Genomic DNA, 27,848 nt, shown 5'->3' with positions numbered 1-27,848 from the left:
TTCACAGTTATCTTAGAAGAGCATCTGATGTCCAAAGTGTGTTTGTTGAATAAGTCCAGCATTTGTTTAAAGTGAAGCCATATTTAGTCAGTTCTGTGTCTGAGACATGCAGCCAAGCGAGCCTATGGTGGAGACTCTGGATGTCACATCAAAAACATAAAGTTGCCTGAGTCCAGTGCTTTCGACACTCCTGCTTGGCTACTAATTCACAGAGTTGTGCTGCTGTTCTGCAGGCAGTGTGTTTGCAAACTATGCTGCACACCAGATTTCTCAAATGGATGTTTGGTTGTTCATGTAGAGCTGATAGGACTGTATGCAGGATATAAGCATAGAGCTCTGGAAATCTTTCCTTCCAAAAAATTCCAGAGTCCTAGCATCCCACTCTGGGGGTACTAAGGCATGGTGGGTTCTGTTACGCTTGGCCTTTTTGATGCGGATTCAACCACCATGAAATGGTGAGGAAGGTGCTGCTTATCGAATCTACAATCTTTTTGGACTCTCTATATAAGAATCCACCTTCAAAGAATTGGGCTGCACAAAGGGGGGTCTCCCAGTTCCTCACCTGTGCTGCCTGAAGGATGCTGTGCATTGGCACTGTCACATATTCCTTGGTCATGGCATCATAGTTGAGGATGTCCAACATCTCATATGTGGGCTCATCCTCAACCTCCAAATTAAATGGGATGGACCTAGCCACTTCCACTTGATGCATGACATTGGGGTCAATTGGTGCCATTGAGAACGACTCTGAATCCTGTTGTGTCTTTGGTGTTGACTTGGATGCCAGGCTCGACGTGGCCATACTGACGCCTGATCCAATGCAGTTCCGCCAGCCATTGGGGCTGGTGCCTCCAATGTTGATGGATCAGGTTTAGGAGCATCAAAATTTTTCTCACGTTGTACCTCTAAGGCCCTTTTCCTTAATTTAAAATTAGAGGCCTTGTGTTCAGGTCCAAGGCACAGCAAGTACCAGTTGTGTCGGTCAAAGACAAGACCTTGCTGTGCTGAGAACGCTTCTTAAAACCACTGTGAGTTTTAAGGGGCATCAGGGCAAAAATAGCTCTATCAAAATCAAACTGCTTTAGTTTTCTTTTTAAAATAAGGCCTGACCAGGGAGCTGTCCCAAAAATAAAGGAAACTTGAGTCTGCAAAACTAAGGGAAAAACTAGTAAGGAGAAGGGAAAGGTTAAAAAAAAAAAAAAAAAAAAAAAAAAAAAGATAAGGTCACACATGCTAACGCTTCAAGAAGGGAAGGCGCACTGCAAAAAAACACACTGATGAGAGTTGTGGAACTTCCCTGATCTGTGGAAAAAGACAGATTTCTGGTCCTACTCAGTTTGAGGTGGGTAAGAAGATAACTTGGTCAGGTGTATTACTGCTGCCAAAGACTTCAGCATGCAGGGTAGTATCCATGTCGGGCTCCATCGAATGACCATTACCCAACTATGGTAAATGCTGTCCTGCTTGTACTCTTAATGCACAATGTTGTCTGCAACAGGCTTTTAAAGCTACTTTTATTGGTAAATTTGACCAGAATGTTGCAAGTCTATTTTTGTTCTGGTGAATATGACTCCTTGCATTTATTCTACTGACATTTTTAATGGTGTAATCAGGAGTAAGAGTATATTTCTTTTTTGATTCTTTATTTGTGGAGGCTTGTATTCCACTATTATTCAAAAACAAGTTTCAATTCAAAGTATAATTTACATTTAGGTGAAATTACAGTAATGTTTTACAGTTAGAAAGTAGGAGTGGAACATCAATAGCTTATGTAGTTAATTATAGAATTTTTTGAAAAGGTAGGTTTTCAGTTCTTTCCTGAACTTAAGATAGTAATGCTTCTTGTGGCCTTGGGTATTGAGTTCCACCATTTGGAACCCAGATAACAAAATCCGGCCATGTAGAGGGTTAACGATTCCAGTAGTTAGATTATGGAGCTCATCATCTTACTGCTTCTCTGTTTTGTCTCTGTAGTTGGTTGAACTGAAAGCTGAGCTGTGAGTAGCCCTTAGTGAATAGTCAGTGTAGGGGACTGTCATACAAATGACCCTCCCCCCCCCCCCCCCCCAAATAAAATAAAAAGAAACAAATTTGTCTCCTTACCACAGCTCTTGTTGAGCATGGTGCCAGTGGAAACATTTTTTGTGGTAGTTAGTAAAAATGATTAGCTTTGGGTCTTGACATTTTAAAACCAAGAGCCATTTGAATTTAGAAAACAGTGGTTGATTTTAGATGATTTGATTTGCTGACATAAGCTTCACTCCATTCACTTAAATGAGTTACTTGCTTTTGTCACATGCTGCATTAGATCATTGAACTTCTATGATCAATTCAAAATGGTTGTTGTTGCATTACTTTTTATTAATTTTTCTTTCATTTCAATGTCTAGAAAATATTTGTGGGTTGAACTGGTATTTGGTTGGCAGTTCATGCTTAAAAATCAGTACAGCCAAGGAAAGCTGTGATAATGCCAAGCTGGTTTGCCGGAATCACAGTGCTGCATTAGCCTCTCTCACAACTCAGAAGAAAGTGGACTTTGTTTTTAATTATCTACAGAATATGCAGGCTTTGGTGGGTATAACTTCTTCCTATTTTTGTTTACAATTTTTCTAATACCAGTATTTATATACAGAATAGCATTCTATCATGTGTATGCAAATTGAGTTCCAATACCCATTTGTCGAAAATAAGTTACTTTATTCTTGGTCAGCATACTTCCCATCAGGGCTTTTTTTTTTTGTTTGTAACCCATGCTATTTATGGATGTCTGAAGTTTTTGGGTCATGCTTGCATTATAGGGAATAAACTGGCATAAAATCCTCATTAGTTCTTCAGAAGAAAGGTTGTGCATGGAAGCCCTGGCATTGTACTTAGCCTTCTTTGCTTCTGGGCACTTCTCTTCATCTTAGCTTGGATTTAAATATGCTATGTGCTGTCGGCCTGATGCCTTTGCATAATTAGCTTGTGCACAGAACTCGTTTCTACACGTGTCACACACAAAATTGTGCACTAAAGCCAAACTAACCTGTGCACAAAGCCTAGACCACACTTCATTGTATCGACCTGCAAGTGATCTAGGTTTCTACAAGACTTTTAAGTCTACTCTAGATGGCTTAGCTGTCTTGTAAAATGTACTCAATAGTTGATCAAAATTACTATTAAATTTCCACTGTGGCTAAACTAGGAATCATACATAAATTAGTGTTAATAAACAGAGTGAGTGAGTTTTGTTTTGTTTACTACTTCCATTCATCCCCACCAACATAGATAAAGTGGGGACTAGTGATTGACAGTATCATAACCCATTGCAATACCTTATCAGAGTTGTGCTTAATCTCCTTGAGGTCTGGAAAGAATCTTAATCCTAGGGAACAGATGCCCTGTTAATCCCACTGGAAAGGCTCCTATATCCCTCTGCTACACTGAACATTGATAAGTATTATTTTATTCCATTTTGTTTTGTACTATGATATAAGGGCAAAACTACCCAAGAAGACCCACCAACAGAAGGAGAGATTCACCTACTTGCAATAATACACAATAAGGTCATTTGCATATTAGTGACAACTTTGCCTCACGTGACTTTGTTTATCCCCAAGATATTAGTATGCTATTGAATAGTAGTGACTAATGGATCCGTTGCTAAGTAAAACAACAAAGGAGAGAGTGAGCAGCCTTGCACACAACATAAAATGTGTACAATATGTATGAAAAGATTTCCAAAACTGTAGCATTTGCAAATGATGTGGCCATTGTAACCTATTGAAGGTCTTTTCATTGAAAGCGTTTAGGGCTAAGCTGATCTTTTTCATTCCTTCCCCCACCAGGTAGGGGACTTATCATTCTGCTAGCCTCAGCTGCTGATTTAGAAATGTGTTATTTCTAACATCTACTTCAAGTTATTGCAACATTAGCTCAATTTCCAGTAAGTTATTATTATTTCAGTTGCTATAAGCTTCATCTAGCTGCAAGCTTTTGTCTCCTCTGATTTAATTGTTATATCAAAATCCAAGGCAGCTCCTCATAATCATTTTCAACCCGGACCCGAGGGTCTCTTCTCAGACAGATTTTCCAGACCACCATCATCTAACAATAAGCCCATTGCAGAGTAGAACATATCCTTAGACACATAGAGGAAACTGTGTAATAATCTAGAAATGTTTGTAGAATATCTATTGAATATGAATCCAGTTTGATCTTCATGAATTAACTTTCCATATCTTTACAAAGCTTTTGTTCCAGAATCATAGCATAAATCTTAACCGCATCCTTATTTATTTTGGTTATTTTTTAATTTTTCAAATATGATAAAGCTTCCATCAACAATCATCATATACATATACCTCTCTCTCTCTCTTTCTCTCTCTCTCTCTTCCTCCCCCCCCCCCCCCCCCACCTCGTCTTCCTCCACTGTTATCCCCTTCCTTTTGGGCCTATGCCATTCAGGTAAACAGTGTGTTCAGCTTATTTCTTAAGATACTTTTGAGGTTATGCCAAGGCTCGCATGGATCAATGTTTCTTTGCATTTGTGCTTTACAGCATTCTTTGAAAGGTGACCATCTTTTGAGCTATATTTGGCAGATTTTCTATTAGTATCCTGATCATATCTGCTCTATCCGGTGCCTTATTGGTCTTTCAGTGTTCTACATATACACATCGAGCAATTATAAGACCATACTGCAAGATATTTATTTTTATTTTTTTTTTAATTTGTTACATTTGTATCCCACATTTTCCCACCTATTTGCAGGCTCAATGTGGCTTACATAGTGCTGGAGAGGTGTTTACAGGCTCCGGGGTAAACAAATGCAGGGAGATGTGGTACGATAGGTTCATGTGGTAAGACCACATAAAAGATTTGTTCAGTGGAAGAGTTGTGTAATGTCCATTACGATCTTTAGTGATGTTATGTCGCAGGGATCAGTCATTTATGTTGGATCGGTAGGATATTCCTTTTTAAACAAGTGAGTTTTTAGTGTTTTTCTGAAGTGTAAGTGGCTGTACGTAGTTTTCAGGGCTATTGGTAGTGCGTTCCACAGTAGTGTGCTGATGTAAGAAAAACTGGATGCGTAGGTTTATATTTGAGCCCTTTGCATCGTGGGTAGTGTAGATTTAGGTACGAATGTGTTGATTCGGATGTATTTCTGGTTGGTAGGTCGATTTAAGTTTGTCATTTGGTAGGATAGGTTCATGCGGTAAGACCACATAAAAGATTCGTTCAGCAAAAGAGTTGTGTAATGTCCATTGCGATCTTTAGCGATGCATCACCGTAGATAATTTTGTGAACCATAGTACAGATTTTGAAGGCTATCCAGCTTATAATCGAAAGAGAAAAACGCCTATATTGCGACCCAAATAGGGAGATGGGCGTCTTTCTCCCATGGGCGCCCAAATCGGTATAATCGAAAGCCGATTTTGGGCGTTTCCAACTGCAATCCGTCGCGGAAACGGGTAAAATTGATGGGGGCGTGTTGGAGGCGTGGTGAAGGCGGAACTGGGGCGTGGTTATCGGCCGAGGAGAGATGGGCGTCTTTAGCTGATAATCGAAAAAAGAAAAAGGCGTTTTACCACGATTTTGGGTCACATTTTTTGGACCCTTTTTTTCACAAACAGGTCCCAAAAAAGTGCCCCAACTGACCAGATGACCACTGGAGGGAATCGGGGATCACCTCCCCGGACTCCCCCAGTGGTCACTAGCCCCCTTCCACCAAAACAAACCCACTTTAAAAACTTTATTTCCAGCCTCTATGCCAGCCTCAAATGCCGTACCCACCTCTATGACTGCAGAATGTGTTCTATCCTGTGACAGCCTTTCCCTGGTTCTGATGTGGCTCTCGGGTGAGTGTGACACCTTTTCTGTTATTCGCACTGCAGAGTCACGTCAGCAATGCATTGTGGTGGGTGTAGGGTATTGGGCTCTGTGATTCCAGTAGCTTGTGGCAAATGCTCATGATGTTGGTAGTTGGTAGGCTCTACTCCCATGGTGCTTTTCCCCCTGCTTACTGGGTCAGAGTGTGCCCTGTTTCCGGTAGTCCATGAGGTAGTAGCCATTTTTGTAAGCCAGTTTTAGATCCCTTTCATATGTTAGCCACGTTAGAGAACTTAGTTCTTCCCTTGAATGTGGCTGAAAGAGGGCATTGTACAGCATTCTGCCAGCTCTGACCTACTGCTCATCTCAGTACCAGGGAGACTCGTTGCCAGTGGGGCACAACCTCTGATCTGCAGTTAACTGTGAGTAAGCGTGCTTGTTCCAATAAAGGACGTTTTCGGAGAGATTAGTCTTCAGGTGTCAACTGGTGTGCCAATGTTATATAGCAGCAACCAGTCCTAGAGGCCTGCGTGTATGCAGGTCCCTGGAGCACTTTTAGTGGGTACCGCAGTGCACTTCAGCCATGCGGACCCAGGCCCATTCCCCCCCCCCCCCCCACCTGTAACGCTTGTGCTGGTAAATGGGAGGCCTGCAAAACCCACTTTCTCCGAGGACAAGCAGGCTGCTTGTTCTCACGACTGGGTTGACGTCCGCGGCAGCCCCCACCAACCGGAAGAAGCTTCGCGGGACGGTCGGCACGCAGGCCACGCCCACCGCGCATGCGCGGCCGCCTTCCCGCCCGTGCGCGACCGCTCCCGCCAGTTACTTTTTTTCCGCGACTGAGAGAGTGGTGCGTTTGCCTCTCTCTCTGTTCAGCCGCCGGATTTCGACCGCGTTTACGCGGATCGTCGCTTGGATCCCGTTCGGTTCCTCTGATTTTGTTTGTATTGTTTTAGAGAAAAAAAAAAAAAAAAAAAATTTTTTTGCGCGTGTGGAGCACGCGCTCCCCTTTTTCCCTCGCTTTCTAGCGGGGACGCCACGTTGCGGCCTAGTGGCCGCTCGGTCGGTTGATTTTTTCGTGGTGTGATTTTAGCCACCATTGCCGACTTTGACTTCGCCGACGCGATTTTTCCGTCGATGTCCTCGAAGGTCCCGAGTGGATTTAAAAAGTGTGGTCGCTGCGGCCGGCCGATCTCGCAGACCGACACCCACGCTTGGTGCCTCCAGTGCCTCGGGCCGGAGCACAATCTCAAGTCGTGCGCTTTGTGTCTCGGTCTCCGGAAACGGACTCAGGTTGCGAGGCAAGTTCTGCGGGACCGTCTTTTTGGAACTTGCGCCGGCCCCTCGACGTCGACCTCGACGGCATCGGTATCGAAGGCCGGTTCTTCGGTACCGGTATCGATGCCCGAGACATCGGCACCGATGGCAGCGACCCCAGGAGAACAGGTCCCGTCGGCCCGCCGGCCCGCCGGTGAGAGTGGGGTTGAGAGGCCGCGTGGGCAGTCGGCCCCGGTCACTCCCTCAACTCGTGAGCCACGGGACCGAACCCTGTCGGACCCGGTACCTCGAGACCGAGGGGGATCGACCTCCTCCTCCTCCATGCCCTCCGGCGCCGGTGACGTGCACCGGAAAAAAGATAAGAAGCGCCGTCACCGGGAGCCCTCGGTGCACCCTGAAGAGGAGTCGACGCCGAAGCGTCATCGCAGAGAGGAGAGATCTCCGTCGGTGGTGGAGGTACCGACGCGTCGGGGTTCCGGCACCTCGGTGCCGTCTCCTGGCCCCCAGCAGCTTCTGGCACCGACACCCTTACCGGCCCCACCGCCTTTCCCGGCAGCGGGCCTGGACGAGTGCCTCAGAGCCATCCTTCTGGGGATCCTGGAAGGGCTGATGCGCCAGGCTGTGCCGGCGTCGGGGGTGCTTGCGCCCCCGGCGCCGATGACTGTGGCGCCGGCGAGCTCTAGCCCGGCGCCGGGGCTGTCGACACCGCCGCCGCTTGCGGTGCCGGTCTCGACCGCCACGCAGGTGGAGTCCCCGTCGACGTCGCTGGAGGGAGCTCCGTCCCCGCCGGCGCGGGAGTCCACCGCTCGACGACACCGAGACCTTGGTGCCTCGACGTCGAGCCGGGCCCGGTACCGGACTCAGCTACATGAGCTAATGTCCGATACCGAGGATGAGGACTCGTGGGGGGAAGAGGAGGACCCGAGATATTTCTCCTCAGAGGAGTCTACGGGCCTTCCCTCGGACCCCACGCCGTCACCGGAGAGGAAGCTCTCACCTCCTGAGAGTCTCTCCTTTGCCTCCTTTGTGCGGGATATGTCTATAAGCATTCCCTTTCCCGTGGTCTCTGTGGAAGAGCCGAGGGCCGAGATGCTCGAGGTCCTCGACTATCCATCACCACCTAGAGAGTCCTCCACGGTACCGCTGCACAATGTCCTGAAGGAGACGCTGCTTCGGAACTGGGTGCGACCACTAACTAACCCCACCATTCCCAAGAAAGCAGAGTCCCAGTACAGGATCCACTCTGACCCAGAGCTCATGCGGCCCCAGTTGCCCCATGACTCAGCGGTCGTGGATTCTGCTCTCAAGAGGGCACGGAGTTCGAGGGATACCGCCTCGGCGCCCCCGGGGCGGGAGTCTCGCACTCTGGACTCATTTGGGAGGAAGGCCTACCAATCCTCCATGCTCGTGACCCGCATCCAATCTTACCTGCTCTATATGAGCATCCACATGCGGACCAATGTGCAACAGCTGGCGGACCTGGTCGATAAGCTCCCGCCGGAGCAGTCCAGGCCTTATCAGGAGGTGGTCAGGCAGCTGAAGGCGTGCAGAAAGTTCCTGTCCAGGGGGATTTTTGACACCTGTGACGTGGCATCTCGTGCTGCGGCCCAAGGTATAGTGATGCGCAGGCTCTCATGGCTGCGTGCCTCTGACCTGGACAACCGCACCCAGCAGAGACTGGCTGACGTCCCTTGCCGGGGGGATAATATTTTTGGCGAGAAGGTCGAGCAGATGGTTGACCAACTGCATCAGCGGGAAACCGCTCTCGACAAGCTCTCCCACCGGGCGCCTTCAGCACCCGCCCCCGCGGGCGGGCGTTTTTTCCCGGGCTCGGCAGGCTGCACCCTATTCTTTTGCGAAGCGTAGGTACAACCAGCCGGCCCGAAGGCCTCGTCAGGCACAGGGACAGCCCCAGCGTGCTCGTTCCCGTCAACAGCGTGCGCCTAAGCAGCCCCCTGCGCCTCCACAGCAAAAGCCGGGGACGGGCTTTTGACTGGATCCATGGGAACATAGCCGCCCTACAAGTGTCCGTACCGGACGACCTGCCGGTCGGAGGGAGGTTAAAATTCTTTCACCAAAGGTGGCCTCTCATAACCTCCGACCAGTGGGTTCTCCAAATAGTGCGGTACGGATACGCCCTGAATTTGGCCTCCCTGCCTCCAAATTGTCCCCGGGAGCTCAGTCTTTCAGCTCCCATTACAAGCAGGTACTTGCAGAGGAACTCTCCGCCCTTCTCAGCGCCAATGCGGTCGAGCCCGTACCACCCGGGCAGGAAGGGCAGGGATTCTATTCCAGGTACTTCCTTGTGGAAAAGAAAACAGGGGGGATGCGTCCCATCCTAGACCTGAGAGGCCTGAACAAATTCCTGGTCAAAGAAAAGTTCAGGATGCTTTCCTTGGGCACCCTTCTGCCAATGATTCAGAAAAACGATTGGCTATGTTCCCTGGATTTAAAGGACGCATACACTCACATCCCGATACTGCCAGCTCACAGACAGTATCTCAGATTCCGCCTGGGCGCACGGCACTTTCAGTATTGTGTGCTGCCCTTTGGGCTCGCCTCTGCCCCACGAGTGTTTACAAAGTGCCTCGTGGTGGTAGCGGCCTACCTACGCAAGCTGGGAGTGCACGTGTTCCCATATCTCGACGATTGGCTGGTCAAGAACACCTCGGAGGCCGGAGCCCTCCGGTCCATGCAGTGCACTATTCAACTTCTGGAGCTGCTGGGGTTTGTGATAAATTACCCAAAGTCCCATCTCCAGCCAACTCAGTCTCTGGAATTCATAGGAGCGCTGCTGAATTCCCAGACGGCTCAGGCCTACCTTCCCGAAGCGAGGGCCACCAATCTCTTAGCCCTGGCTTCGCAGACCAGAGCGTCTCAGCAGATCACAGCTCGGCAGATGTTGAGACTTCTGGGTCATATGGCCTCCACAGTTCATGTGACTCCCATGGCTCGTCTTCACATGAGATCTGCTCAATGGACCCTAGCTTCCCAGTGGTTCCAAGCCACCGGGAATCTAGAGGATGTCATCCGCCTCTCCACCAGTTGCCGCACTTCACTGCTCTGGTGGACCATACGGACCAATTTGACCCTGGGACGTCCATTCCAAATTCCGCAGCCCACGAAAGTGCTGACGACGGATGCATCTCGCCTGGGGTGGGGAGCCCATGTCGATGGGCTTCACACCCAGGGTCTGTGGTCCCTCCAGGAAAAGGATCTGCAGATCAACCTCCTGGAGCTCCGAGCGATCTGGAACGCACTGAAGGCTTTCAGAGATCGGCTGTCCTGCCAAATTATCCAAATTCGGACAGACAATCAGGTTGCAATGTATTACGTCAACAAGCAGGGGGGCACCGGATCTCGCCCCCTGTGTCAGGAAGCCGTCGGTATGTGGCGTTGGGCGTGTCGGTTCGGCATGCTTCTCCAAGCCACGTACCTGGCAGGCGTAAACAACAGTCTGGCCGACAGACTGAGCAGAGTCATGCAACCGCACGAGTGGTCGCTCCATTCCAGAGTGGTACGCAAGATCTTCCGAGAGTGGGGCACCCCCTCGGTGGATCTTTTCGCCTCTCAGACCAACCACAAGCTGCCTCTGTTCTGTTCCAGACTTCAGACACACGGCAGGCTAGCGTCAGATGCCTTTCTCCTTCATTGGGGGACCGGCCTCCTGTATGCTTATCCTCCCATACCTTTGGTGGGGAAGACCTTACTGAAGCTCAAGCAAGACCGCGGCACCATGATTCTGATAGCGCCCTTTTGGCCCCGTCAGATCTGGTTCCCTCTTCTTCTGGAGTTGTCCTCCGAAGAACCGTGGAGATTGGAGTGTTTTCCGACTCTCATTTCGCAGAACGACGGAGCGTTGCTGCACCCCAACCTTCAATCCCTGGCTCTCACGGCCTGGATGTTGAGGGCGTAGACTTCGCTGCGTTGGGTCTGTCTGAGGGTGTCTCCCGGGTCTTGCTTGCCTCTAGGAAGGATTCCACTAAAAAGAGTTACTTTTTCAAGTGGAGGAGGTTTGTCGTTTGGTGTGAGAGCAGGGCCCTAGAACCTCGTTCTTGCCCTGCACAGAACCTGCTTGAATACCTTCTGCACTTATCAGAGTCTGGCCTCAAGACCAACTCAGTAAGGAATCACCTTAGTGCGATTAGTGCTTACCATTATCGTGTGGAAGGTAAAGCCATCTCTGGAGAGCCTTTAGTCGTTCGATTCATGAGAGGCTTGCTTTTGTCAAAGCCCCCTATCAAGCCTCCTACTGTGTCATGGGATCTCAACGTCGTCCTCACCCAGCTGATGAACCCTCCTTTTGAGCCACTGAATACCTGCCATCTGAAGTACTTGACCTGGAAGGTCATTTTCTTGGTGGCAGTTACTTCAGCTCGTAGGGTCAGTGAGCTTCAAGCCCTAGTAGCTCATGCTCCATATACTAAATTTCATCACAACAGAGTAGTGCTCCGCACTCACCCAAAGTTCCTGCCGAAGGTGGTGTCGGAGTTCCATCTTAACCAGTCAATTGTCTTGCCAACATTCTTCCCCAGGCCGCATACCCGCCCTGCTGAACGTCAGTTGCACACATTGGACTGCAAGAGAGCATTGGCCTTCTACTTGGAGCGGACACAGCCCAACAGACAGTCCGCCCAATTGTTTATTTCTTTCGACCCTAACAGGCTAGGGGTCGCTGTCGGGAAACGCACCATCTCCAATTGGCTAGCAGATTGCATTTCCTTCACTTACGCCCAGGCTGGGCTGACTCTTGAGGGTCATGTCACGGCTCATAGTGTCAGAGCCATGGCAGCGTCGGTGGCCCACTTGAAGTCAGCCACTATTGAAGAGATCTGCAAGGCTGCGACGTGGTCATCTGTCCACACATTCACATCTCATTACTGCCTTCCAGCAGGATACCCGACGCGACAGTCGGTTCAGGCAGTCGGTGCTGCAGAATCTGTTTGGGGTGTAAATCCAACTCCACCCTCCAGGACCCGAATTTATTCTGGTCAGGCTGCACTCTCAGTTAGTTGTTCTTTGTAGGTCAATTTCTGTTGTACCCTCGCCGTTGCGAGGTTCAATTGACCTGGGTTATTGTTTTGAGTGAGCCTGAGAGCTAGGGATACCCCAGTCGTGAGAACAAGCAGCCTGCTTGTCCTCGGAGAAAGGGTATGATACATACCTGTAGCAGTTGTTCTCCGAGGACAGCAGGCTGATTGTTCTCACCTACCTTCCCTCCTCCCCTTTGGAGTTGTGTGTTTCATATTTTATTGCTTGTCATTCAACTGGCGGGAGCGGTTGCGCACGGGCGGGAAGGCGGCCGCGCATGCGCGGTGGGCGTGGCCTGCGTGCCGACCGTCCCGCGAAGCTTCTTCCGGTTGGTGGGGGCTGCCGCGGACGTCAACCCAGTCGTGAGAACAATCAGCCTGCTGTCCTCGGAGAACAACTGCTACAGGTATGTATCATACCCTGTACCCACATGTAGGTGCCCCCTTCACCCCTAAGAGCTATGGTAGTGTTGTACATTTGTGGGTAGTGGGTTTTGGGGGAGGGGGGTTGGGTGCTCAGCACCCGTGGTAAGGGAGCTATGCATGTGGGAGCGTTGTTTGAAGTCCGCCGCACTGACCTCTAGGGTGCCCAGTTGGTGTCCTGGCATATCAGGGGGGCGAGTGTACTACAAATCGTGGCCCCTGCCACGACCAAATGGCTCGGATTAGGACATTTTTGAGCTGGGCGTTTTTTGTTTCCATTATTGCTAAAAACAAACAAACGCCCAGCTGAAAAACGTCCATTTTTTCGAAAATACGGTCTGTCCCGCCTCTTCACGTACCCGTTTTCGGACATAGACGCCCATGGAGATAGGCGTTTGTGTTCGATTATGCCCCTTCACGCGTTCTTTGATTGGAAGCCAGTGAAGTTTTTCGCATAGGGGTTTTGCGCTTTCAAATTGCGTTTTTCCGAAGATGAGTCTTGCTGCCGTGTTTTGTGCGGTCTGAAGTTTCTTTAAGGTTTGTTCTTTGCATCATGCATAGATTCCATTGCAATAGTCTAGATGGCTTAATACCATTGATTGTATCAGGTTGCCCTCGGGAAGAATTGTTTCACGAGTTTGAGTTTCCACATTGAGTGGAACATTTTCTTTGTTGTTGATTCTGCTTGGCTCTCTAGTGTAAGGTTGCGGTCCATTGTGACGCCGAGGATTTTCAGGCTATCTGAGACGGGGAGGGTGTGATCTGGGTTGTTGATAGTTGTGGGGTTATGCGTGTTGTGTTGGGATGAAAGGATGAGACTGTGTTTTTTCTTCGTTGAGTTTTAGTTGAAATGCATTTGCCCATGATTCCATGGTGTTCAGGCCGAGCTTGATTTCGTTAGCAATTTCTGTCGTTAGCTCTGTAAGGGATGTATATGGTGACGTAGTCTGCATAGATGAAAGGGTCTTTAAGGCCTTGGTTGGACAAGGTCTTGGCTAGTGGGGTCATCATTAGGTTGAAGAGGATCGGCGATAGCGGTGATCCTTGTGGTACTCTGCAGTCTGCTCTCCACGGTGATGATATGTTTGATTTTAATTTTACATGGTATGTTCTTGTGGTTAGGAAACGCTTGATCCAGTTGAGTATGTTGCCACCAATTCCGAATTTGTCGAGTAATCTTATTAATATATTATGGTTTACCATGTCGAATGCGCTAGACATGAAGAATTAGAGGAGGAGGATGTTGTTCGTTACCTATTGCTATTTTCTGCTTGAATTTGGCTTTTAGAGTGAGTAGTACTGTTTCTGTGCTGTGTAAAGGGCAAAAACCTGACTGAGACTCATGTAATATTGAGAAGTTGTTTATGTATTCTATAAGTTCCTTTCTCCAAACCCCTTAGCCACCTTCCTCTCCTTACTACCTCTTTCCCTCCTCTTCTCTCCATCCCAAATATGAAATCCCCAACAATCCTCCATAGTGAGTTTTTCTAAAGAGGAAAATTCACATAACCCACTATACACGCCCCCTGCAGCACAATCACACTCCTTCTCTATTCATTCATCCATTCCACCTTCCCAGTTTTGCATACCCTGGCCATCAAACTGATTCTAGAGCATTCTTCAAGTAAGTGTCAATTCATATAGTCTTAATGCAGTTATAAAGTTTATAGGAGCAACTTAGGTCCTTTTCCTTTTTTTTATCCTCTTTCACCAACTGCCTTCAGGTTTCTTTGTCTCATTCTGTACCGTTATCACTCTTTTCACATTATCTGTCCTGACCCATTGCCACTTAGTAGCAGAATTTTGCCTGACCAGCCCATGTTGCAGCCTCGGCTTCTCCTGTGCTGTTTTCAGCAGATTAGCCACATTTAACTCCTGAAATGCTGCTTGTTCATCTGGTATTCAAGTGGTGTGGTAGCCATGTTAGTCAAACATTAAAGGTATTAAGTTAGCCCAATAAAAAAGGTATCTTATTTTCTTTGTTTTGTTTTGTTATATTTCTATTTATTACTTTCATCTAGGGTTTTAATCCTTTTCATGATTCCTGGGTTCTGGATTTACTTATTCCCAGATACAGTGCATTACAGAAATCAATCCAAGAAATCAGCAGACTTTGGACCACTGATCTAATAGATGTAATTGAAAAAACGCAGACTTCACCACATTCAAAATCTGATCCTATATCGGTAACTGTGAGTCAAAAATTACCCCCAACACATGCATTTCACCCCTCAGCGGTATCTCATCTCATCAAGTTTCACAGATTGGCATTCGAGCAACTCTTCATCCTGCCCTAAAGACATTAATTCAGTTTTTCTTAAATTTAAAGCTAACCTATTCTTCCACATCCACTCCCACAGCAGTCATACACACCTTCAATCTTTCACTCAACCAAGTCAATCCCCCTTGTACAGGAAAAAAAACCCTGAAAGTTAGCTGCATAAATCCGATGCTCCACATGCAAATCCCTTGCCTAATGATTCCATGTAAATATTAAATAACAGGGTGGAACGGGCAGACCCCTGTGGTACACCCATTGATACAGGGATTACTAGTAATACCTTCCTCCCACTCGAAACCTGCATAAAATGCCTTTTCAAGAATGACTCAAAACAACTCCAGACCACCCCACCTACACAAATCTCTCACAGTTTACCTAACAGATCAACATCCACAATCAAAGGCTGATGACACATCCAGCGAAACAAGACAGAAGGTCGCTCATTACATCTACAGATGACAGCAGCATCCCTGGTATTTCTCGCTGGCTGCATAGTGTACTTGGAGCCAAGTCTTCAAATAAAGGACCCAGAGTGGGTGCACCATACCATAATGCATAATACCATAATACAGACAGACAACACAGATCAGAAAAACACAGGATCTAACTGAGATATGTAAGGTATTTGATAAATTAAAAGTTGGAATATTTATCTCTAGCTGTCTTGTTGGAAAAGGGACCTGCTGGTTTCCTGTTTGGATCCATTCATTCCCAAATGGAATGTTTGTATTACTCTGCCTCTCCCTCTCGCTTGCCTCCTGCCCTGAAATTGGTACCTTTCCTTATGGGTTATTGTATGTGTGGATGTGCCTCTGGGTATCTCTTTGGTTTTGTTTTGTTTTTTAAGACCAAATCTAGCATTCAGTCTGGCTGGGGGTGTTGTTGAACGTATTGGACTACTAAAAGGAGATGTTTACAATTCATCCGAGTCACTCCTAATCCTGCTTTTTACTGTGTTCAATTACAGGAGGGTCAACTTAATTTTGGATAGGGTTTTTATCTGAATCGCCTATGGGGGTTTGATCTGATCTGGGTGTAATACTCTTATCTTTCTTCCTTAAAGGGTATGGTCTGTAGAACCTTTCTTTTAGTCGGCTTTGTCTGTCTCTTAAATTTGTTAATCTTCATTTCTTTAATTTCACGTCTAAACTTTCCTAGTCTTTATTAAAATCTGCAAATGCAGTGTCAAAATGAGAATCCTCACTCTTCAATATACTTCATATGATTTACATAACATATCATTCTTACGTTTACAGATCTCGACAATTAAAATCATGAGGTCCAAGGAACATTTATTTATTTAAAATGGAGCACCATTTATCCAAATATAAATAAATAACCCCTAGTAATCTTAAACTTGGTGGGACCCTTTTTGATCCTCAGACCTCTGGGAATCTTTTTGGATGTGCAATAGTTTAAAATTCCTGTAAAATGAAATTGATTCCTGATGATGCTGTTCTCGACAAGTGAGCAGATATCATAGATGAAGTGATTCTGGTCCAGTACTCGCATCTTCATCCTTTGTATTTAAAGGTTCTTGCAGTAGATGATGCAAGCGATCTTCAGTAGAGGTAAGGACATTGTCCTAGGGTTGGAAGTGTCTTAAAGTAGGTTACTGAGCCATAGGACTTTGGGCTAAATCATACTTAATAGAACTGAATACTATCCAAGCCAAAGTTCTGTTTTGTTAATAGAATTTGTAATTTTCCAGAAAGTCTGATCCAAACTGGAAAGAGTGAGAACCAAAACAAAAATGTCAGCACAAGAGAAAATTTCATTGTCCTCTAAAGAGCTCATAAAAATATTAAATAATATAGGGGAACTTGAGCCCTGAAAACACCACCACATGATGGCTTCCGTGAATAAGAATTCCCCATTTTTCTTAACTTTATATTGCCTATAAATCAGAAACTTGGAAAACCAATCAAATACTATCCCAATCGTACCTAATTCATTCAGTTTTGCCAATAGCAATGAGTAAATTGATGGAGTCAAAAGTTGCTGATTATATCAACTTGCATATATATATAGATATATATATATAGATATGTAGATATGTGAATCTCAGGTCAATCACCAGTTGCCAAAATTTAGTTCTGGGCTTTACTTACAAACTAAAAAAACACATCAAGTGTAGTATCCAGTTGGATTACTGCTGGGTTCATTTTTTTATTGAACTCAAATCATGGTATGTGCACCTGCATACAAAAGTGGTAGTTCTTTTACAGTTGTACCATATGCACAAAAAATTATTAATGGCATAACAATCTCATAAGTGTGAAAGTGCAAGCACTGCTTTTTAAGAAGAAAAATATCTGGAATTGTATAAATTAAAATCTTTCCATATGACTAATTCTGAATGAGAAAGCAAACAGGGTTAGTTGGTTAATTAACACCATCATATAGGGTCCATTGTTCTATCTATTTGCTCTTAAAGACGCTCGTCATAGTTTAAAGGGTCCTCTAACCAAGACACAAACTGAAGATTTTGCTCCAGCTATATGGATAAAAAAATCACATTGTAATTAACTAGAGGTAAACTTTGTTTTCAGTTCCAGAAAGCCTGAATGGGAATTACTACAGTAACAAAAGACATTTTAAAATCTTCACTGCAGCACTATAATATTCCCAGTGTTAAATTTTTTCCATATTCAAGTATGTGATTGTCTTATTGAATTGTTGCTTTTGTCCTGTTGAGTAATAGTACTTTGGGACTTAATCGTTCTCAAGCCAAATGAAATGCAAACTGTTGCAGCTAATTGGGGCAGGGAAAAAATCTTGCTTCCTTGATCATAGTAATAGTCTCTTCCAACTGCTGTATAAATTTAAGTTTGCAACAAAGGTGTATGATTATAATTACTTCTACATCTGTTTTTACCTTGCTGTGGCTACCATTGTATGACATAAGCACAGGGAATCCTCTTACATGCTTTAGGTGTAGCTGTAGCTGTGTTAATGTTTTCAAGGGCTTGTGGACTGCTGAGAAAGGTGTGAACTAAATCCAAAATCCATTAAAAGGCATATTGTGAATCAATACAAAAATCATTAAAGATCTATAAATCATTCTACCATACCATAATAGTACTAACTTCAGGAGTCAACAACATGGGCAGAACTTCAGTTTCATATTTGAGTTCTTTCAGTACCCTGGGGTGTTTACCATCTGGTCCAGGTGATTTAGTACTCTTTAATTTGTCAATTTGGCTCTGCACATTTTATTTTACCAGGTGCTTATATTCCACTCACACCTCAATAGGTTTGGAGCGGATTATAGAGTACAGAGAATTCAACAAGATTGCATTGGGAAGACAAGTTTCATAGCAGATTATAGAGCAGGATAGCATGTAGCTAAGTCAGTCTTCTAGGATTTCCAGGTGCACCAAGATTTCTTTCAGTTTCTCTGCATAGTCACCCTTGAAAATCATCTCTGGTACAGGTAGATCTCTTACATCTTCTGTAAAGATAAAGGTAAGAATTCATTCAGCCTCTTTGTTATGGCCCTGTCCTTCCTGAGTTCCCCTTTTACTCTGCAGCTTTCTGCTTCTGATATACCTGAAAAACTGAGTTTTTGCCTCTAAGAACTGCTTTTCATATTCTTTTTTTGGCTTTCTTTATCAATGCTTTGCATCTAATTTGCCAGTGCCTATTTTGCTGCTTGTTTTTCTCATTTGAATCTTTTTTTCCATGTTCTGAAAGATGTTCTTTTAGCTCTAATAGCCTCTTTGATTTCTCCCTTTAGCCATGCTGGCTGTCATTTGTTCTTTCCACCTTTATTAATTCGTGGAATACATCTGGTCTGGGCTTCCAAAATGATATTTTTAAACAATGTTCATGCCTGATTTAAAGTCCTAACCTTTGCAGGTGAATCGTTCAGCGTTTAAAAAACCATTTTCCTCATTTTGTCATAGTTGCCCTTTCAAAAATTAAATGCTGCTACAGTAGATTTCCTTAGTGACTGCACTCCAGTTAACTCAGATCTGACAGTTTTATGGTCTGTTTCCCAGTGAACCCAACATGTTGCCAGTTTTACTAAGTTCTGCATTCCACTAAGGACTAGATCTAAAATAGCTCCCCCTCTTGTCGGTTCCTAGGGCAGCTGCTCCAAGAAGCAGTCATTTATTACCACTAGGAATTTTACCTCCCAATACTGTCTGATGTGGCATTTAACCAGTCAATATTGGGGTGATTGAAATCACTCATTTTTATACTGTTGCCAAACTTGCTAGCTTTTCTAATTTCTGTTAACATATTTTCATCTGTCTGGTTGTTTTGGCCTGGCAGATGATAGTATAGCCCTATTTGTATATTCTTTCTCTTCACACTAGATGACTTCCTTTGGTAGGTACCTACATCTTTGCTGGTGGTGTTCACACCAAACTACTAGATTACCCTTTAAACTAGTGCTCCTTTCTTGTAGAGAAAGTGAAGGCCATCGCAGAAGACCACTGATCCATTTTATAACACATAAGTATTTTAGGCAATCTATTGCTTTTTTTATCTGAACGTATACTAGTCACTGAAATCATTACTACTATAAAGACCACCTTCACATTTTGGAGACAGTAGGACCAAATTCAGTGCACTGTTTTGGTTAAGCTACCTCAGTGGAACTGAGACTAGTCTAGGAAGCTTATGCCTGATCACTGATATAGCAGCCTTCTTTTTGACTCAAACCATTAATTACAGCCAGGGTCTCTTCAAAAGTTGCACCCTTCCTAACAAGTAGGGAATTAGATTTATTTCTACTTCGCCATAATAGGAAAGTACTAAGGATTCCTGAGTCCTCAGCATAGTTCAGACAGATCACTACTTGAAGTTTCTTATGTAGCCACCTAATCAGCCTTTAGAATGGACTCATTTTCCAAAGACTCACCCCAGTCTATTGTAAAGAGGTCGACCATCTCGTGTAATTTAATGCCTCAGAGCAAGTACCTCTCCACCAAGAAGACTTCTATTCCAGATATTTCCTGATTTAGAAAAAGACGGGAGACTTAAGCCATAAACTGCACCTCAGAGATCTGTCTCTTTGCAAACACAAATTCTATTTGAACGTTCTTCCCTCCATTCTACATTTCCTTAATAAAAGAGACTGGTTGGACGCTTTGGATCTCAAAGATATTTACACTCACTGATTTTCAGTCTGTAAAGATGTTATCAATACAAAATCATCCCTTTTTGGCCTTGCACAAACCCTTAGAGTTTTTACCACATGCGTTACAGTTGCAGATGCAAATATTTAATACAATTCATCTATGTTTATTCCCTTCCTTGATGACTGACTTGTAGCATTATTTTTAAGGATCCTTGTGTTACTCCTGAATGATGACACAGTTGGTCTGCTCCAGACTCTGAAACTTATAATCAAAATTCTTGAAATTGAATTTATGCAGTACAGAAACTTTCATTCGTATAGGCCATTCTAGATACAATACAAGCAAGGGACATTCCAGCTACTGGATAGATTGCACTCCTTAATGCTTTGTCTGCTAAGTGCAAACTTAAAGGAAACCCATAGGCAGGGACTGCTTAGATATGTTGGGTCATATGCTACAGTACATGTGTAGTTTCTTTTGTTTGAAAAATGAGATGGCTTAGGATCTCAGTGGAGCTGGTATATTCAGGGAGTACTATGGAGCTCAAGCAAAGCAAATGTGTGAGCTGAGCTTTCTCTTATGCCTTGAGATGTTATCTAAGATTGTCCAGCTTGTGGGCCAGTATTCTTTACTGAAATCTTCAACATCCTGCAGCTCACTATTTTGTTGGGGCTCAAATGCCATGAAAAGATCTACCTATGCCAACAAAGTGGTAGTGAAGAAGCCCATAGATTGGGATTTGGTGCTTGAAGGGATGTGTGTTTTCAAGGATTTTATGTGCACACAACTTGATACTACCAAAACAAATCAAAACGAATTTGGAGAACTTTAGTGTTCAGCTGTTTACCTATAATCATTGGTTGAACTTGGTGGAAGAAAGCACAGGCCAGTTAAAGCAGCCAGTGGAGCGAATATTCAGTAGCAGCATGGTGATCCCAAGGTTTCTGGCTGATTTTGAAGGCTTACCAAGCTGTAATTGAAGGAATTGTCTTTGAATAATGAGCATTCTGGAGAGCTCTGGAGGGGAGAATATGGTGCATTTTCTGAAAGAAATGATCTTACATGTGCTAAATGTGGCTGTATCAAAACTGACTGAAATCAAGTGAATTAAAAAAAAAAAATCAATGAGGATATTTTTAGTAGGAATTATTGGGTTGAGTGGGGAGGGGCTGTGTCTTTCCCTATAGTTGGAAAGCCTATAAGGCTACAGCGAGGGGTGAAATAGTTATGCATCTTGTAAATGTAAGAATAATTTTAAAAAGACCAGAGAACTGGAAAATACTATTATAGGGCTGAGAGGTACCATCATGCTAATAAAATAGATAATAGTTTGTGAATGGAGGTAGTGGTGTTACAATGAGTATAATAGGGTTTTAAGTCTGCAGATTGGGAAAGATCTCTTCACGAGGAATGCTTGGTTAGTGTATTAAGGTTAACAAGTCAAGTTGTCTCTTGGCCCGGTATTTAAGGACCTGTAGGGCTGGGATAGCAAGATTGCAAGATTACAGCAAATAAGGATCAAAGTTGGTAAGCAAGGAACAAGAGATATCTAATCGTTTTGTTTGTTTCTACTCCAGTTCATTTCAGTTGGATCTAACTACCTCTTCCTCCTTTCCAAGCAAAACATAAAGGATGAAATTTAGCATCTTCATTCATCAGTTAAAATGGGGATAGGCTCCTTCTAAGGGTACCCATTAAAAGGAAATAGAAGAAGCCATTATAGTCTTTCCAGAGCCCGATAAGTATGCAGCTGAGCTCTACAAATAGTGAAAATTGAGATGGGGCCTAATCTGGTGAGGCTGTTTCAGAGCCTGTTTACAGCAAGCCCTCATCCAGCATTTTTACAAAAGCTAGAACTATTTTAATAGCCAAGCCCAGTTTGGAGGAGTAGCCTAGTGGTTAGTGCAGTGGACTCTGATCATGGGACACTAGCAGTAGTGAGGCGTCCAGTGGATCCCCACCTGTCTCGAGGCCTCCTGCTGTGCAGGCCCCCCAGGACCAACCGTTGTCAAACCCAACCCCAAGGTGTATGGAGAGGTGCATCGAGCGAAGACCAAGAAGCACCGACACTGATCTCTTTTGGCCTCATGTCAGTTCCCAGGGTGTTTACCAGCTGTTCTCGAGCGTCTACTTGTGAAATTTGGTGCACAAGTTGTTGGACCTGGCTGAGACGCTCCCTCCAGGTTAGGCCGAGTCACTTTGCCAGTTGGTCAAGCATCAGGGGCACTTAACATACTTTTGATGTGGCAGCCAGTTTCTCTTCCCAGAGTATAGCAATGTGCAGACTCTCATGGCTGCTTGTTTCTGACGTGGAACACTCTGTTCAACAGAGGTTGGCTGATGCCCCATGCCAGGTGGATAACCTTTTTGGAGAGAAGGTTGTAGACCAAATAAAAAAAAAAAAAAAACAAACCATACTGGTTCCATCTCTTCTCTCTCCTGCTGTGCTCGTTCTGCATCTACCTCTTCAGGAGGGCTTTTGGCAAGCCAAGGAGGAGTCCCTGTTATCAGAGGTGTAGGTACAGCCCTTCAGCTTCCCAGCATGCTCAGGCCAACCCCAACGTGCTCGTTCACATCAACAGTATGCGCCAAAGACCCATACTGCTCCCCAGACAAAGCAGGGGCAAGCTTTTGATTTGCTCCAAAGTATCCATCCTGGTCGACTTGTTGGTCTGGGATGGCTGAAGTTTTTCCAAGTTTTTTTTTGCTGTAGTATGAAACTGAGAAGACCACACACTCACGGTGGGCTGAAAGGCACTCGCACAGTGCGGCAGGGCTGCTGAGAGGGGGGGGGGGGGGGGTGCCGCATGTCCCTTGCATGCAGAATTCTTTTCTTCATCCGTTGCCGGCAGTGCTGCCATTCATTCTCACAATCAGCTCCGCTCCCCTCTGCCAGGTCTATCCGGCCCTCTCTGATGCACTTCCTGTTTACGTAACATAGGGCCAGATGGATGCGGCAGAGGAGAGTGGAGCTGCCTGTGAGAATGAATGCCAGCTTCCGGTGACGGATGAAGAAAAGTAAAACGGTTAAACGCCCGCAGGGGGTAGGAAGGCATGGCGAGCGAGGAGGGCTGTCGGGGAGCTGAGGGAGGGCAGGGAGAATCGCTGGACAATGGATGGGAGGGCCGGGGGTGAGGAAATCGCTAGACGAGGAAGGCAGGGCAGGGGGAGAGAGAAGAGATCGCTGGACTTGGAGAGGAGGGGGGAGAGAAGAGATCGCTGGACATGGAGAGGAGGGCAGGGGGGAGAGAGAAGAGATCGCTGGACAGGAGGGGAGGGCATGGCAGGGGGGAGAGAAGAGATCGCTGGACAGGAGGGCAGGGCAGGGGGCCTGCAGTGCAGTGGAGAGTGTCTCGTGCTCCACAAAGTTCTATGCTAATCATACGTCCCGGACCGGGTGACGCATGTTGGTGTCACCCACTTGTGAAAACATAAAGTTTGTTGTCCTCAGAGAGTACCTGCTACAGGTAAGTATGTTTGCTTTTTGTCATAGCAAATCGCATCCAAATACAAGTAATTTAACTCACTGTCATCCAGAATTAAGTGGCCAGCAGATTTGACAGTATCCTGGAACTATACAAGAGGTCTCTCCAAGATCAGATTCTATAACCTATCTTCCAAGCTTGAGAGAACCCTTAAATCTGTTTGCTTTCATCAGTAATTCAAGCTGCCCTTTTTTCTTGAGTACATCCATTGCTATCTGTATATTGTCTGACTAGAAGTTCTGGCTTTCTGTTCTGTTTCTTTATACCTTCCCTGTATCTTTTTAGGGAGGAGAAAAAGGGAAAAATTCACATTCTTCCACTGGTTCTTATTCACTGCTTACCATCCTAAACTGTTACATTTGTAATATCTGATCACCTGTATCTGTACACTACTCTGACCATCTATTAAATTCTTGCCATTTGATTGCTAGTACTGGTTTGAAGAAATTAGATTCAATTGGTGTGCTTTGCTGCTTTAAAGTTGCATTATATCAGACTCTTGTCCCCTCCCCCACAGTTACTCTAAAGTAATTACCTGGCTAAGGTGGCAGGCTTTGTTACCAAGCAAGTGTCTTTAGGCTGAGAGAGTCTTTGCCTTCCAACGTATGCTTGCTACTGCAGCTTGAACCTCTGTCTCATCTCCAGATAAGACAAATACCTGCATTCTATCATTTATTTATCTGCTTTGGAGACAGGCTTTTGTTGCAAAATAGTTTTGTAGTAAGGTGATTTGTTGTGAGGAGTAACCTAGTGGTTAGTGCAACAGACTTTGATCCTGGGGAACTGCAGGGATTCCCACTGCAACTCCTTGTGACTCTGGGCAAGTCACTTAACCCTCCATTGCCCCATGTAGAAAAAATGTGTACCTGTATATACTATGTTTGTATACTATGTTTACTGCTTTGAATGTAGTTGCAAAAAAAACACAGAAATGCGGTATATCAAGTCCCATTCTGTTTCCCTTAATACAGCATTGGAGATAGGTTTCACATCTAACACATTCTACATATCTTTGGTTGTTTCCCGTGAATTAGGCCTATAACCACACATTAGTAAAAAAAAAAAAAAAATTCCTAAAACCTGACGCTGAGCTACACCCACAGAGTATTATTATTATTAATTACATTTGTACCCCGCGCTTTCCCACACATAGCAGGTTCAATGCGGCTTACATAGTAAATAGAATTACAAAGTATTGAAGGAGAATGTTACAAGTTGTAGTAAACATAGTAATAGTGGGGTTTTGAGGATATCCATATGTAGATTGAGCATGGAGAGGTAAACAAAGATAGGATGAGCAAAAGGAGAAGAGATTGGGAGGGGTAAGGAGTAGGAAGGATGGAGAGGAAGAGATTGAGGAATGAGCATGGTCAAAGCTATATTTGAACAGGCTCTTTGATATCACAATAAAATCACTTGCTTCCTATAACTTAAAGAACAGGTGGTGATAAATGAGGTTGGGATTTTGGCAGGCCTTTCATTTCCTTTATCCACAGTACAAATAGCTCCTACACTTGACATATGGCAAAGAAACAGAGGACCACTAAAGCTGTGGCTCTCATTACAGCCTCTGCTTCTGTGCAGACTGATTGGTTGCCCTAAGGCAAGATTCTGGACTCCTGTGATAAATGCATTCACATTGAAGCCCTCATGAAAGAAGTACATTAACTAAGAGAGGAAGTGACAAGACTAAGAAGCATCTGTGAAAGAGAAATCCATCCCAGACATGCATGTTGAAACATTGGGGATCTTCAGCAGAGGGAGAGAAGATCTTGAGCAGGAAGAGGACAACTGGACACAGGTCATCAAATCCTGCAAAATCAGCCCTCTTAACTTTATCTTCTGTTCAACTGAAGAATCGACTCACAGCCCTGGAATGCAGAAGATCTGACAACATCTCACAAACAGGAGGAAACAATGATAAAAGTTCCCCAAGCTGCTGTATCCGTGGTAAATAAGAAGCGAAAGGTAGTGGTGATCAGCGATTCTCTTCTCAGGGGTACTGAGGCATCCATCTGCCGACCAGTCATGATTCCATGGAGGTGTGCTTGTCTGCCTGATTCCAAGATTTGAAATGTAGCAGAAAGATTGCCTAGACTCATCAAGTCTACTGACCACTATCCTATGTTGCTCATACATGTTGGCACAAATGATACTGCTTAGGTATCCTACTAAAGATATCAAACATGACTTCATGGCTCTGGGTCAGAAAGTGAAGCATCAGGTGGTGGTTTCATTGAATCTGAGGGGAAACTCACATCCTGGAGCTAAATGTGTGGCTGCGTGGATGATGCCAACGAGTGTGCTTTGGTTTCCTTGACCATGAGATGATTTTCCAAGAGCTACTGAGTAGTGATGGTGTCCATCTTACAAGGAAGGGCTATAATGTCTTCAGCAACAGACTGGATAAAGTATTAAAGAGGCCTTTAAATTAAATTCACTGGGGAAAGGTGAAAAAAGCCCTAAAGTCATAAACCCACAGGAAGGTAAGACACCAAATACCCTTATAGTAAAGGGTAAAAAGAGTAACATCTGGAGAGCCTTGTATACCAATTCCTGTAGTATGGGAAACAAATTTCTAGATCTAGAGGCTGTAATAATAGAAGCCGACTTGGATGTAAGTGGCATCTCGGAGACGTGGCTCACGGAAGACCATGACTGGGGTGTAGTTATACCTGGCTATAATCTATTCAGGAAGGACAGGGTAGGGAAAAAGGGTGGAGGAGTGGCATTAAATGTTAAGAATAATATTCAGGTGACAGAACTGCAGGATATACAGGGTAAGGAAGAAGCGCTGCGGGTTAAATTACAAAGAGAAAGGAAAATGTATTTACATTGGTGTAATATACAGATCACCTCAGTCAGAAGGAATGGACAGAGACTTAATTGAAGACATCCACAAGATAGCTAGGAAAGGGGAAGTACTACTGTTGATTTTAATATGCTGGATGTCGATTGGGGCGTCCCAGCTGTGGGGTCTTCTAGAAGCAAAGGGATCTTGTATTCTGTACAGGAAGAATTGTTTCAGCCGTGAATAACAGAATTGATGAGGGATGGAGCTATTCTTGACCTGGTGCTTACAAATGGGGACAATGTTTCTGAAGTTACAGTGGGAGACCATTTGACATCTAGTGATCACCAAAATGGTGTGATTTAATATTAGGACAATGGAGGAGAGGGCTTATTAAGTTTGAAGGCCCCATATTTAAAAATAAACTTACTTTGCGGAGATGTGGGAATTTCTCAAGGAAGAGTTAGTTGGATTGGAACAGCTGAAGGAAGTAGAATAGTAGTGGGCAAAACTGAAAAGTGCTATTTAAAGTCGACAAACCTTTGTTAGAAAATTACATAAAAGTTAAGAGGAAAAGTTCTGAAATGTAGTAGCTGAAAAGGTAAGGGAGAAATGGTTAGCCTTCAAACATTATCTTACATCACAGAAAGAGGAAGACGGGCATAAATACCTGGAAAAGCTAAGAGAAGCTGGAAAAACTGTCAGGAAAGCGAATAGGCAACTGGGGGAAAAGGTAGCCAACATGGTAAAATTGGGGGAGAAAATGTTTTTCAGATATGTAAATGACAGGAGGAAGTGCTATAATAGCATTGTGAAGCTCACCAGCCATGCTTCTTGCTGCTGCCCCGCAAGGCCCTTAGCCTGTGGTATGGTCTCAAGATGCCAGTGTCGCATGCGACACCTGTGTCAACCAACAGTCACCCATGTTGGCACTCCCTTTCAATCAGTGGAGGAAGCTTTGCTGGAGTCTAGGATGGAACAGATACCTTTAATGCCCTTCTGAAGAACATAGCTCTTCTGTTTTGAGGCAGGCTTGGTCTCTGTCCTCCCATGAGAAGTTTTTTGCCAACACTGATGAGGAGCGCTTAATGGCAGTCTGATGAAGATCCATGGTACTTCTTAGAGGAGAAGCCCTGTGATATCCCATTTGACCCCTCTTCTCCAGAGGAAAGGAGAAAGTCTACATCTGAGTGCCTTTCCTTCCCAGGTTTTGTTAGGGAAATGGCAGCTACTATTCCCATTCATTTGAAGATGAAGGACGAGCCCAGGGCTGAGATGTTTGAGGTGGTATCCTAGAAATACTTTGATGGTCCCTATTCACTGGCTTCTGAAAGATGTTCATGTGAAGAACTGGGAGCCCATTCTGTCGGTCCCTGTATTGGCTAAGAAGATAGACACCATATATTGGTTCCAGAGTTTCCCAGGTTTTGATATGCCTCATCATTCCTTGATGGTGGAATCCGTGCTCAAAAGAGCCAGGAGTTCTAGGGATTAGGTTTCAGCGCCCCCTAGCCGAAAAGCTAGAACCCTTGATTCTTTTTTTTTAGTTTCAACAATTTTTTATTGATGATATTCTAATAAAACAAACACCTTGACAATCAGCAAAATAGTCACATCAGATGTAATCAATCACAGTCATGTGCAGACAGTCATCATCA

At 44.9% G+C, this 27,848-nt stretch overlaps 1 protein-coding gene across 1 annotated transcript in view; it reads left to right on the top strand.

Annotated features, from left to right (window-relative positions):
- The window catches only part of ATRN (attractin), a 626,429-nt gene that overhangs the window by 313,277 nt on the left and 285,304 nt on the right, over positions 1–27,848 (top strand). Inside the window, 1 exon segment of the mRNA XM_030190990.1 lies at positions 2,390–2,571. Within this exon segment, the coding sequence (XP_030046850.1) occupies positions 2,390–2,571 (182 nt within the window).

Source organism: Microcaecilia unicolor, chromosome 2 (assembly GCF_901765095.1).
Source record: "Microcaecilia unicolor chromosome 2, aMicUni1.1, whole genome shotgun sequence".
In the NCBI taxonomy this organism is placed as follows: domain Eukaryota; kingdom Metazoa; phylum Chordata; class Amphibia; order Gymnophiona; family Siphonopidae; genus Microcaecilia; species Microcaecilia unicolor.
Note: the sequence above shows the minus strand (reverse complement) of the source record. Positions and strands in the feature narration are given on the sequence as shown.